Source organism: Penicillium digitatum, chromosome 3, assembly GCF_016767815.1.
Source record: "Penicillium digitatum chromosome 3, complete sequence".
Classification (NCBI taxonomy): Eukaryota; Fungi; Ascomycota; class Eurotiomycetes; order Eurotiales; family Aspergillaceae; genus Penicillium; species Penicillium digitatum.
Window position 1 is genome coordinate 3,293,852 of NC_089386.1, and position 13,241 is coordinate 3,307,092.

The 13,241-nt window shown below is 47.1% G+C and overlaps 4 protein-coding genes across 4 annotated transcripts; 3 read left to right on the forward strand and 1 right to left on the reverse strand.

Moving 5' to 3' along the window:
• Positions 1 to 67: 67 nt before the first annotated feature.
• Positions 68 to 1,554, forward strand: Pdw03_8723 (TatD family; the record flags this gene model as incomplete). Its single annotated transcript, XM_014682439.2, has 6 exons — positions 68 to 167; positions 261 to 400; positions 474 to 651; positions 711 to 1,201; positions 1,258 to 1,448; positions 1,506 to 1,554. The coding sequence occupies 6 exons, from the start codon at positions 68 to 70 to the stop codon at positions 1,552 to 1,554; spliced, it is 1,149 nt and encodes a 382-aa protein (XP_014537925.2).
• Positions 1,555 to 2,886: 1,332 nt separating this feature from the next.
• Positions 2,887 to 4,529, reverse strand: Pdw03_8724 (EF-Hand 1, calcium-binding site; the record flags this gene model as incomplete). Its single annotated transcript, XM_014682440.1, has 3 exons — positions 2,887 to 3,561; positions 3,610 to 4,203; positions 4,257 to 4,529. The coding sequence occupies 3 exons, from the start codon at positions 4,527 to 4,529 to the stop codon at positions 2,887 to 2,889; spliced, it is 1,542 nt and encodes a 513-aa protein (XP_014537926.1).
• A 1,643-nt stretch (positions 4,530 to 6,172) lies between these two features.
• Positions 6,173 to 8,163, forward strand: Pdw03_8725 (Vacuolar amino acid transporter 2; the record flags this gene model as incomplete). Its single annotated transcript, XM_066102047.1, has 6 exons — positions 6,173 to 7,105; positions 7,155 to 7,314; positions 7,370 to 7,381; positions 7,430 to 7,634; positions 7,688 to 8,046; positions 8,129 to 8,163. The coding sequence occupies 6 exons, from the start codon at positions 6,173 to 6,175 to the stop codon at positions 8,161 to 8,163; spliced, it is 1,704 nt and encodes a 567-aa protein (XP_065957130.1).
• Positions 8,164 to 9,131: 968 nt separating this feature from the next.
• On the forward strand, positions 9,132 to 12,092 carry Pdw03_8726 (Amino acid transporter, transmembrane; the record flags this gene model as incomplete). Its single annotated transcript, XM_014682442.1, has 6 exons — positions 9,132 to 9,179; positions 9,235 to 9,370; positions 9,435 to 9,684; positions 9,744 to 9,940; positions 9,993 to 10,032; positions 10,085 to 12,092. 6 exons carry the CDS (start codon positions 9,132 to 9,134, stop codon positions 12,090 to 12,092), a joined length of 2,679 nt encoding a protein of 892 aa, XP_014537928.1.
• Positions 12,093 to 13,241: the final 1,149 nt, after the last annotated feature.

Sequence of the window (13,241 nt, forward strand, 5' to 3'; positions counted from 1 at the left end):
GTCAACACACATTTGTGCTCAACAGAGGCAGCATTTCATCATCACAAATAGCAAGGATATTCTTCTAATGCAAACCAACCCTACCTTTAATTGTGCTTTGAAAATTTCCCGCCGCAATATCATCTCTAGTGTGAGGTCGACAAGCATAGACAGACCCGTCTCGTTAGGTCTGTTTCGCGTCCAAAGTCGAGCATGTCAGCTAGCTCAATAACGCAAAGACTGGCTGGTTTTTGGAAAGCCTAAGCTGACTCATTCGGTAGGTTTTCATAAGAGTCCCAGCTTGGCAAGTCTCTCTTCTGTAAATTCCAAATCTGCTGCAAATCTCAGAAGATTCTCCACAACTGGAACGCAACAGACCACATTAGATATGGCTGAATCTAAACCTCTCCGATATGTTGATGTGGGTCCCCTTTAATTAAGAGCGTCACCTTCGAAAGGCTAGGCAACTCTCATTGCTGACTGCGAAACGCTAGATTGGTATCAACTTGAGCGATCCCGTTTTCCGTGGTCAATATCGCGGAAAGCAGGCCCATGAAGACGATCTTGACGACGTCATCCAGCGTGCTCGCAGTATAGGCTGCTCAAAGTTCATGATTACCGGCTCAGATCTGGTAGAATCGAAGCGCGCTGTCCATATCGCCAGCAAATACCGTAGGTTGCAGCCTTGTCAAGACTTTCCCTTTTTTCTTATTAACAACTGCCATCTGCAGCGGACTTTTGTTATGCAACCGTTGGTGTGCATCCATGCCAAGCCAAACTCTTTGACGAATACCCAGAGGGTCCCTCAAAAATGTTGGAGGAGCTTCGGGCTCTAGCAATTGAATCCACACAATCCGGCCACGCTGTCGCATTCGGTGAAATCGGCCTTGATTATGACCGACTGTTCATGAGCCCCAAGGAGCCACAGCTCAAATACTTTGAGGCCCAACTAGACCTGGCTGTTGAGATTCAGCTCCCTTTATTCCTCCACTCCAGAGCTGCAAGCGAGGACTTTGAGAGACTCCTTGCCCCAAGGCTTGCCAAGCTTCCTAAACGGGGACTTGTGCACAGCTTTACGGGGACAATGGATGAAATGAACCGGATGGTTGCGCTCGGCCTTGACGTCGGTGTCAACGGGTGCAGTATGAAGACCGAAGAAAACCTGGAGGTTGTCAAAGCTATTCCACTTGACCGACTCCAAATTGAAACTGATGGGCCATGGGTATGTGCTTTGCTGTGGGTACTGATCGGATCTTCGTGGTTAACTCCATCTCCTAGTGTGAAATCCGTCCCTCTCATGCATCTGCAAAGCACCTAGGCGGTGCACCGGATCTGCCGAAAGCTGTGAAGAAGGAGAAATGGCAGAAGGGGTGTATGGTGAAGGGCCGGAATGAGCCAGCCACCATCGCTCATGTTGCTCATGTTATTGCTAGCGTCAAGGGTATCACTGTAGAGGAAGTTTGCGAAGCGTACGATGTTGATTCATCCTGATTCTCGGCTCCATGCTAACTCATTTTTCTCTCTAGTGCTTGGAACAACTCTATTAGAATGTTTGGTTTGGACGAGTCACCTTGATTTTTGATATCGCCGCAGGTCGATAATGAGAATAATGCATGAATACTGCGTGGTATGCGGTCACAAAATATCTCACACTGATCTTAAAGTGTCAGCCATACTGGTTGTCGTGGAGGTTTAAAAACCCCGCATGTAGTAGAGGATCCGTTTCGACGCCACACTTGACTCTAAATCTCCCACAACGTCTGCTGAGATTATAGAAGTGTTTACATACTGTTTGAGTCATCCCAGTGATAACCAAGCGGTGCCTATAAACTTGAGGAAGGCTATCATGGCCAGTTAAGGAATTTTATCCAGTCTGCTGTCGACAGTGCAAAGACTCTCTTATACCCAGCCTGTTCTTTCAATCATGTGACCTTCTTCGTCTACTGGAGGCTGGCCGTCGGCATTGAGGGCTTTCAGGAGAGAAAATAGCATGTCCAATTGGAATCTTCGCCGATAAACTTGAATCACACCACTACAACAAACAGCGGATTTCACACGTTCAAACAAGTTCAGAGAGGTTATGCTGGGCTACTGCCGGCCTTCATTCCCAAGCATCGACGAATGTGGTATCGAGTTGAAGGACGCGAAATCAATCATGCTATATCACGGATGCAAGAAGGAAATCGGATCTCTCGTCTGGGACAACGCATATAAGGTGAATGCACAGTATCTGCTTGTGCCAGGTTTCTGTAACGGTCTGAAGCCCTCTATTTGCCCGAGCATTCTTCCTATTCCTCTTCTGTACTTCATCCACACACTGCGACAGACCTGTTTCATCAATGAGCTAACGGTCTCAGCTAAACACTCATCAATAACCTTTTTTGACGACTATCTATTCCATAGTTCGCAATGTCTAACCTATCATGCGTCAACAACTTCGGAGATATTATCCCTGGAATTTTCAGATCAGCCTCCTCAGATCTCGATCTAAATACGAACTAAACTGTTCAGACTTTTCTTCCAACTGTCTATTCTTTGTCTAACAAAAATCTATAGCAAGCTTGTGGATACCCTCTACAATAGGGCCGAACTTAAATACACCCAAGCAAGTTCCATCAACGTCCATCTTTGCGGAATAAAAACAAACAAGGTCTACGAGGCAGACAATGCATCTAATAAGGACACCAAACTCGTCACGGAGAAGCTTCTTATGTCGAGAACCATCCATGGCGTCTAGTAAGGATTTCTCCCCTGAAGAGTACTTGTGTGCCAATTCGCTGTTGGTTACGCTGGTGGCGTCACTAGTAAAAATCTAGTATTTATTCTTACCACTTGATCTATTAATTAAGTGTTATATTAATTGATGTTTAATTACACATCTTAGCAAAAGTATCATGAAAAAATAATCTAAATGTCATCAGCCATGATAATGTCCGTACCATATGCCTCCATATCTTCTTCAGCATAATGCTCAGTCACATAATTCCCTGTATAATCCACTATTTCATCATGGCCCGAGAGAAGCATATGATCATGATCACCGTATGAAGTCTGAGATGACCCAATTGTTGAGAACAACGTATCAAGGGATGTTTGAGTCGATTCCCCGATGTCTGTGAAGCTTGCCTCGCTGAAATTATCCAAAAGCTGGTCCTCGGATTCGCTATTCAATAGACACACGTCACTTTCTTCGCTGTCGTCATGATTTTCTGTTTGGAAGGAACGACGCAGTCCCAGGTTTCCATAATTAGATCGCTGTAGATCCGTAGAAAAGAGACGCACGGGCTCGTCCGATCCACTGAGTGCGTTTGATATACGCTCTGTCGAGAACATCGATGCTCGTTTTTTGATGGGTTTTGTCTTGGGCACATTTTTCTGGAGGACATGCCAAAGTGATGAGAGGATTGCGGTCCTGCAACTTGGTAGTTGAGCGTGTATCGTCAAATGACTTGTGTGATGAGAGCGAGTGAGCTCTAACAAATCTGCTAATTCGGCATTGGTCGATGGATTCTTATTCCCCGCTAACATTGACGACACAGATTTCGCGATTATTTGAATTGTCACTGCTCGCTGGTTGATCGCCTAGGTCAAGTTAGTTTTTCATTTGCAATACTGAGACCAACAACTCACATCCCGGTATCCAGGATTGAACACCGCGGGAGATACATCTGCGAAGCTCTTGATCGTGTCCTGTTGTGAGATGCGAACATGGGGATCTTTGATCGAGTTGGAAATTACCAGTCTTTGAAGTCCTAGGTAAAACAAACGGAAGAGCTCTTCGCATGATGAGTCTGATCCATCTCCCGATATGCAAGCAGTCTGTGATTCAAGAGCTTTATAGGAACCCTCGTCGGACATTGGCTGTGGGATTGTGACTTCTGCTATTCTTTCTAGCAGTTGAGAAGCGGGTACAGCCAGTTCTTCTTGCCAAAGAATACCAGCCTCCAACTTCGAAAAGTCTTGGGCTCGTGGTGTGTCCTTGGTCCGGAATACAAATTCTACTTGAATACCAATTGACGTCAAGTTAGCTACCGGTACACCGGAGGGAGGGCACGCGTCTGGGGGTTTGGTCATCGAGTTGGGCAGAGTATAGCCCGTTGTGTTGATCCGTACTCGACAATCTCTATGCAGAGCAAATTTGAGGCAGTGGAAACCCGAAGTGTCAACGCGATCTTCATGTCCGTCTTTCTTGAGCTCAACTGCGAATCCTAGATCCGACCAGATCTAGAGCAAGAAATGGTCAGTTTCTAGTTTGGATATTTTTATTGCGCACACACCTCCATTTCACAGAGTTTGCTGCTCAGTTTCGAGACGAGTGACGCTACTTTAATTTGATCCCAATTTCCCCCGACAAACAAGCGCAGCTCCAGCTCTGGTGCCTCTGTTATCCACACACTTTCAAGGTCTGACAATTGCGAGAAGTCAATTGGTATTTGGGGAGCTCCATGGCTTTGTGGTTGGGTGAAATGGGCAGATGCAGTCAGATGAAGCTGCAACTTTGAGTCTCGGATTCGCAAAGTGGAACGACCGAGGTCCAGCTTTTGTGCCATTGCAGAGGAAGCTCATCGCCAAAGTATGGTCTTATTCTTTGAGATCCGAGTCAATCGTTTAAATGATCAACTCGGGGGTCGGTGCGAGATCAAGGCAGGAAAGGACGTCTGTAATCGCTAGACTGGGTATGGCTATTACTGTACAGTACATGGAGCACATGACTTCCCAATACGTGCACCTAATTCTTGAAGACCAGTCTACTTTTACAGTTGAAATTATTTTGTGTTTTAAATTGGTGGCATAGGCTGAGCTGAAACGAGGTTCTTGCTATAGGTCTCGCTTGAATTGCCGAGCCCTGATCACGGCTTAACAGCAAAACATCTCAGAATTGCATCTGTAATCCATTCGCATACTCCCGTCTTGAATGAAAAGATCATTCTAATTTTGTAGAATGTACATGTAAATATGTATATATCCTGACATCCACGTAGCTAGCCTATTAGAGCCACGACCCACACTCTAGGCCCCTCCCCCACAACCTCTCGGTGATGAATGGCGAGAAGTCCATGTGGATCGGTAAGTAACCCCAGCGCTGAATTGCTCCAGATTAAAGAATAACTTGTAATGCATCAACAAAAATTCTTCGGCTACTAGCCTTTTTCTGTTCTCGTCCAATCATTGTCTCGCCACTCCGGCTGGCTAGGAGATACGATGTAGGTCCATGTGCATGTTTGTTTCTGGAAATATACAACGTCACAGTGGCCAGTACATACAACTGAGAAGCCCAACTTGATATTGCCGAGGTAAACATTACCCTCCCTTAGTCTTTTCTCTGCAATTGTAATCTAGTTCACCTTGAAATTATCAAAATCCGCCTCAATACCCAACGAAGTGCCTTCCTACGAGCCATCCCCAATTAAAATCGCATCCCTAGCATTCAAAATAAACGAATCAACGACAGAAGATTGCAATACGCGATGTACTCCGAGATTTGCTAGCGGTCATAGTAGCTGGATATCGGGCGTGTCCGTTCGATGTCGAAGTGCAGCCCGTGAAAGGTAGGTGGTCAAAATTCGATTTCGAATTGTTATACCAATAGCTTGCTCCTATTCCTAAGGTGCTGCAGCCTATCTATTCAAGCTAATATTTTTCATACCTGGCAGGATGATGAATCCAGAACGATTCTCCGAAACTAAGCGCCGGCGATGAGGGGCTACAATTTGAAGCTTCTCATTTGCGACATCTTTCTAACAGACACCCAGCCAGACACTCAAAAGGTTGTTGATGATATCAACATACTTTTCATGGCTGGCAAAGAGCGCAGTGTGAAGCGGGGGCATGCTCCCATGAAAGGAACTAAATTCTGGATTGAAATAGTTAGTTAACTAAGTAATCTTTTCCAAGTCTTAGTTAGCAGATCTCCTTTTGGTAGATATGTCCCCTCTCAATGGTGCTGTAGCTACAATAAGGCAGAGAAAACGGCTTAAATTGTATAGAACGACTTTTCCGTGCACAACTTCTCATTATTTTGTCATCAGCCAGACCATCCATGGGCATGGAGTGGAGTACCGTGGAGAACCCCGTGCAACCGTTCTTATCTCTTATCGTGGCATAGATGTTCTTATCGATAAGCTATCACGTGTGGCCTTCATCCAGGTGGCCTGAAAGCAACCGTTGCACTTCCCACTATCTACGGTCAGCAATGCCAGAGAATGAGTTGTCAAAGGATCACCTGTATGCCCAGAATGGCCAGGATGAACACGAAGCCCAATCACTCCTGTCTACCTCAAGTGAGGAGCAGGATCTAGCTTTCCACCCAGAACCTCTTCCGTCGCCGATCCCCTCAAGTGACGGGACAAATGGCAGACGCCACTCCGCAATCTCTCAACCTACGGCCGATGGAAAGCGCCGCACACCCCGCACCATGAATCGAGTTCGATTTGACCTCCAGGAAGAGCCCGAAGACGCCCGTCGCATTTCCATTGAGCGTGCTCTGAGCCCAGATGACAGTCAGGATGACACACTGTGGTTGGAGAATGAGGACTATGAACTTGATATTGGGGGCCCAGGAATGCATCACAGTGGACAATCAATTCCTCTTCTCACAAATATTGAAGCACCTAGTGTAACACTTGCGACATCTGACGATTTCTTCCCCGAAGACCATCTCGAAGATGCGCGGCCGCGGAGTGGAATGAAGATGGCATTCATGAATATGGCCAACAGCATTATTGGGGCTGGAATAATTGGGCAACCTTATGCGCTTCGTCAAGCAGGTATGACAGTGGGGATTTTGTTATTGACTGCTCTCACCATCACAGTGGATTGGACCATTCGATTGATTGTGATCAACTCTAAACTGAGTGGGGCGGATTCGTTCCAGGCGACTATGCAGCATTGCTTCGGGAAAAGTGGGCTCATCGCGATCTCAGTTGCGCAATGGGCATTTGCATTCGGCGGCATGGTCGCATTCTGTATTATTGTTGGCGATACCATTCCACACGTTCTAGGCGCTTTATTTCCGTTTCTTGGGGATATGCCTTTTCTGTGGCTCCTCACGGATCGCCGGGCCGTTATCGTTCTCTTCATTTTGGCTGTTTCATATCCATTGTCGTTGTATAGAGACATCGCCAAGGTCAGATATCCTTCTTTACACTGCTTGTCAAAGGCTAACGGTCAGGTAGCTGGCGAAAGCATCCGCCTTAGCATTGGTCAGCATGGTAGTTATTGTTGTCACGGTCATCACCCAGGGCTTTCAGGTCCCGCCTGAATCGCGTGGCGAGATTAAAAGCTACCTCATTTTCAACATTGGTTTTTTCCAGGCTGTCGGGGTCATTTCTTTTGGTAATTCTTAGCCATCCCTTTCAATAACTGGAACATGTAACTAACCATTGTTCAGCTTTTGTTTGTCGTATGTTCCTTCTCATCCTACTGATACCACGGTCGCTAATTTCGACAGACCACAACAGTCTTCTGATCTACGGCTCATTGAAAAAGCCGACACTCGACCGCTTCACCCGGGTCACACATTACTCGACAGGAATATCTCTGGTGATGTGCCTAGCAATGGGCATCGCAGGGTTCCTGTCCTTCGGGTCGAAAACCCAGGGCAACGTTCTGAACAACTTCCCATCAGACAACATCGTCGTTAACATTGCACGATTGTACAATTTCCCTATCCATCTTGATGTGGAGTTTCTGGGCTGACTACGACTAGTTGTTTTGGCTTAAACATGTTGACTACACTACCGCTTGAGGCATTCGTCTGTCGTTCCGTCATGACAACCTACTACTTCCCCAACGAACCGCACAACGCCGTTCGGCACGTTATCTTCACAACCGCCCTGGTGGTGACTTCGATGGTGTTGTCGTTGATAACCTGTGATCTGGGAAGTGTTTTTGAACTCATTGGCGCGACAAGTGCTGCTGCTCTAGCCTACATATTCCCTCCTCTCTGTTACATCAAACTTAGTAGTGCTACATGGCGAGAGAAGATCCCGGCATATATATGCATTTGCTTTGGGGTGCTTGTGATGGCTGTTAGTCTAGTGCAGGCGGTTATCAAGATTATTCGAAGTAAGTCTGCCCCGAGCCCAGTTGAATGGCTATTTGTTCGCACCCTCAGCACAGACACTCACATTGGAATTTGTCTTTGCAGATGACGGCGAAGCTCATAGTTGCAGTGCACCCTAGACTAATCTTTTGGGAACGTTCCACATAGAATGACTGATTACACTCTCGGTGTGCCCGAGAAATCTCTTGGGGCTGTGTTGCTATGTACATATATATCCACTTTGAACAACTATCTGTTATATTTGATACGCTATAATAATCTCATTACAAATCGGTGTCGTTCGTTATGTAGGAGTGAATTGCAGTCTCAAAGTACTTTCATAGTTAATGTGTGCCTATCCAGGTAGTCTGTATATCTACTCTGAAATCTCAGATCAAGCACAATGAAGAAAACCCTCCCCGATCCAGCGACTAGGCACTTGTGCTTTGTCAAATCGGCTTTCGAAATCCGTCGGCCCCGTTTCTCATCATCTACAACTCCACTCATTCTCTGCATCCCCAAACTCCCCGGTGGTTATCAATAGCTCTCTGGTTTATATCTATTGGGCTTCACCATCATGGACGTGCTCACGTGCTCTACAATGGCTCCTTGAGGCAAAAAGGACCTCGACGGAAGGTGCGACTGACAAGTCGCAACCTCGAAAATACACAGTACAGGCTCGTTCCTACCAAACAGAGAAACCCAATTGTTTGTGCATTCACAAAAGTGCCATATCTTGGATCACAACTGGTCCTGGTTGTTCCATAATTTACCCTCTTCCTATATCCTCTCCTTCTTCCTTCTATAGCCACTCTCTCTTCCCGGGGATTTTTTCATGTCGTACACTCTCGCTTGATACCTTGCAGACTTTTCACAAGTTCTTGTTTTGGGTGGCAGCTCGGCTTGGTGTCCACCTCTGTCTCTTTCGCTTTGCAGAGTTCCAAGTATCCCAACTTTTCTTTTTTTAGGCCTGATTTCAGCTGTTCTTTCGTCAAAGAGCCATCTCTTTTGAGGGTATTTTGAATTGCAATATTTATCTTTTCGGGAGACAGTGTCTCCCACACCATAACCTCACTCCTCCCTCACTCGTCGGAAGCGCACCGGCAAGATGAGTGAATTCCCGGAGCAGCTCCGCAAGATGCAAATTCTTCAAATGGTGATATCTAGTCTCTTACTTCTTCGTGGAGCTATCTAACTAACAATTTTAACAGGCGGACCTAGGAACAGCTCGACGTGAAATGATTTCCACCGCCGACATGAAGACTCAGGCTCGCTCACAGCTTGCTGACATTGAATCAAAGAGACTTGTTGATCAGAGAGATGAAGCCCAACTGAGCAAGTGGACTGGTAAGTGCTGACAAAAAAACAGCCTTAATCCCTCTGATTTTCCACCAACTTAGTTTGACTTCAGATTTGCACACTAAGATCGGAGATACTCTTGGAATGGAGGAACTCGATGACATCGATTCCGGCCAGTCCCACCGAGCTAAGTTGAACGCCATGTTTCATCCCAATGGAAGCCAGCCACGAACCTACGCCAATAACCCTTACCCAACTCCATCATCAGGTCGCGGTGGTGGTGTCATGGGAAAGAGAGGACGAGGCGGTCACATCACTCCTCCCCACACGGGACCTGCTGATCTTCCTGGTAGTTTTGCAAGGTAAGAAGATGTTTGCTCCGACAATTGAAGCATCCCAATTGACAAGACAGAAACTGTAGAGCCGCCTTTCGTGGAAATTTTGGTCGCCCAGGACGCCCAGGACCACGCGGTCGCTCGACCACAATGTCGTCCAGCATTCACCTGGACCCTGCGTTAAACTACAACAACAACGACGACAGCGACTCTCGCGAGCGAGGAAGGGGACGTGGGCGAGGAAAAGGCAAGAGCAAGAGTAACGGCCATGAGCAGGTCCATGGTAGGTTTTGATGACCAGTGCAGAAAAAGAGCACACCTGATAACGTTCTTAGTTCCGTCTGTCCCTAGCAGACCCAAGCGGCCGCCTCCAAGGTAACTGGTCGGAGTTCTTTTAATAAGTTTTCTATGCTAACTTCTTGACTAGTGTCAACTTTGCTGCAAGAATCTCCGAACCGGGACAATTTATGTCCTTGTTTCAGTCTCGCCGGGCGACTGAATCATACGAGAGGTCTTGCGACACAATTATGTCTGCACCAATTCAAAAGACTTTATCTACGCAGAAGCCCATGGCGCCCAACGAGCAAAACATCAAAATAACTCAAAGTGGGACACCCAAGAACAAGATGATGCCATCTTGTACTGTTGCTACTGCAACCAAGATTTCCCAGCCGCAAATGGGACCCTATTTAGTAGAAACACCGCCACCAACTCGTGTTCCTCTTGATCAAACCGCTTCTTTCCAGCCCCGCAAGGCCCGGCCTGATACATCCAAGGCTTTTCACTCACATAACAAACCTTCTCCCGTAGAAGGCACCACTCCACCAGCGTCGAATTCTTTTTCTGTGCAACAAATCGCTAAGTCTGAATGGAGAGAAATTATGGCAACTTGCTCCCAGGCTCCTTATCCAGCAGCAGTCGCAATCGCCGCGGATAACATTCAATGGAAGGTTTCGCCTGGCGAGGAGCCACGAAAAAAGGACATGGCTCCTCTGAGCAAAGCAGTAGTCTCATCTGAAAATTCTAGGGCCCTGGCTGAGGCTAAGAGGACACCCGTCGCCAATGTCAACCAAATCAAACAGTGTGTTGCTCCTGGTAACCAGAAGGGGGAAACCAAGCAGGAAACCCGGTCTCAAGACCTTCTTAGCGAGGATGATTCTCCTGTCGATGCAGCAACGAAGCCCCTTCACACTTTGGAGGCAGTAGCTATCCAGAGTCCAGGAACTGCAGAACTGGCAGGTCTTCAGTTTACCGAGAAGGTCAAAGACTCAATGCCAGTCAAGAGCATTGACAAAGTCATTGCCCCCAAAATAACGACAAATGCGGCCCCAGAAGCGCACGCTTGCCATGAGCAGAGTCAAGAGCTTGGCGGTTTCGGAACCTATGGTCCGCAGATTATTGAAGAGCTTCGCGACATCCGCAAACACATTCGTTCGCCCCAGGACTTGGCCACTACCCGTGATGTCGAACGAATACTTGAAACTAAACTGCTCCAGTTAGTCCCTACGGCATATGCACCAACACCTGCAGCACCTGCGAACTCGGATATAGAGAACCGGCTGGGTAATCTGGTGGCGCTTGTGGAGTATCTTTCCACATCGCAGCAGGGAGCTAACGCTGCTGAAGTTCCTCCAGCTGGCCGGCGCGATCTTACTCCCTTTGAGAGACACCGGTCACCGTCTCCGCCTTCGTCTAGTTCAAATTCACCTCCATCTGCTGGTAAACGCGCGCACAAGGTACGTGTGCCTGGCCTCTCACCAAGCAGGAGTGAGAGTTCCGACATCATTTCGCGATTCGAATCACTTCAGGTCTCGGACAAACTCGTTGCACCACTCCAGCCACAGCGTGTAGTCCATGTTCCGACACTTCGTCCGCTTGAAATCCCGAAGAAGAGCACCACCTCTGATGTGTTTGTTCAAGTTGTTCCTGCTATGGTGTCACGTCCAAAGGAGGCTACAAAAAAGCCACGGACTCTTAACGATTCGATATTTGCAGGACCTGTAGGCCCTGTCGCTTCCAACTCTAGCATAATTAACCCTGATGCGGTGCCATTCCAGACTACGACTCAGGAGTTGAATGCAAGCCATCCGAATATTTCTAAGCAACAAGGCTTTCAGTCAACTGGCGCTCGTACAGTTGGCCCTGCGCCATACAAACCCCGCTGTATTGGACCTTCCCCTTCTCCCTACGAGCCCACCACCTTGCGCAATTTATCAGCAGCCCACGTTCGTACTATTTCCGTCCAGCACGCTCACACTGAGAATCGGCCGTCATTGGATGTTTCGAACCGTGCTTCGAGCTCCATGAGTCAATCCAGTGGCCCGGCATCCCACCCAGCTCCGGCTCGACTATTCTCGATGCCTAACCCTGCAAGGATTCCCCACCCCAAAACGAGGACTACTGGTTCATCCCCTTCCAACCAATCTCGCCGCTAGGTAATGACATGCAAGTTCCGGAGTATCAGTTTCAGTGGAATGCTTCTTCTGTGGGCCTCAGTCGGCTCTAGTGATCTAAAGTCTCTATTAAAAATGCCGTTTTCATCCATTCTGTGGCCTTGTTGAGCTTTGAGATCTTTCGATTTTCCTGGCTGAATGCTGTTCTTATTTCAGTTGTTCAACTGCTCAAAAGCGAAAGATCACTGATTGTTTAACGGGCTGTGTATGATTAACCAAGTATTTGAGCCTTCAAAAAACCAGTTGGTTGCTTACATTGTAAAAGATGTTTTCACTTCCATGTAAGTGAAGACGGTCCGTTCCACGGAGCTCAGGGAGAGCACAAGCTTTGGATTCAGACACGTAGTTGAGAAGATATGGCCCTGCCTGTTGACTAGACCTATGGATTCAGGGTCCGGCTAGATGAAATCATATTTTAAATCCACTTTCTCTTCTAATATGCCGAGCAACTTCAATCAGACCTGAGCCTCCAATTCCGACCTCAAGATCGACAAACCCCTCTTCTCTGACTCGTGCAATGTTTTTGCTCGAGATTTTCAAGCAACTGATTACGGATTTAGTACTCCATGATCCGTTACGTCTTTTATTAAGAAACACTGTTTCTGAGATGGAAAAAAGGGTGATGATAAGGAGTCACCTTGACGCCACCCTTCACAATCCTGGGCAGATTTAGGACGGCTATGGTATACGGAGAACTCATTGAAGATTCCTCTCGGTCTTTTAGGCGGAGTATCAAGTATTTGAGTTCCTTTGGGTGGAGAATAGTGGTGCTATAGGGCATTGGGTGGTGGCCTCAAAAGAGGTCATTTTCGGCATCAATTCCTAAGATCCTCATATTCCTGTCGTAAGTTATCGCAATATGGTATATAGGATGGCTATCGAGGCCACTGGGTAAAGGAGAATGTTACCCAATCTAGAGGCTATGCATTCCCTTCGGCTAGGCATAGTATGAGGCAGACACGAAGTCTACTATTGGACATGGAGGATGGCAACTTACCTTCACTAAAACCATTTGGTTTCTTTGTCCACTTCAAACGCTGGTGCCGTACTCGATACAGATTTGTGGAGTAAATCATCAGTTGAAACGGGTTGACTTCGCGAGCATATGAAAACTATATGTTGGAGGCAAAA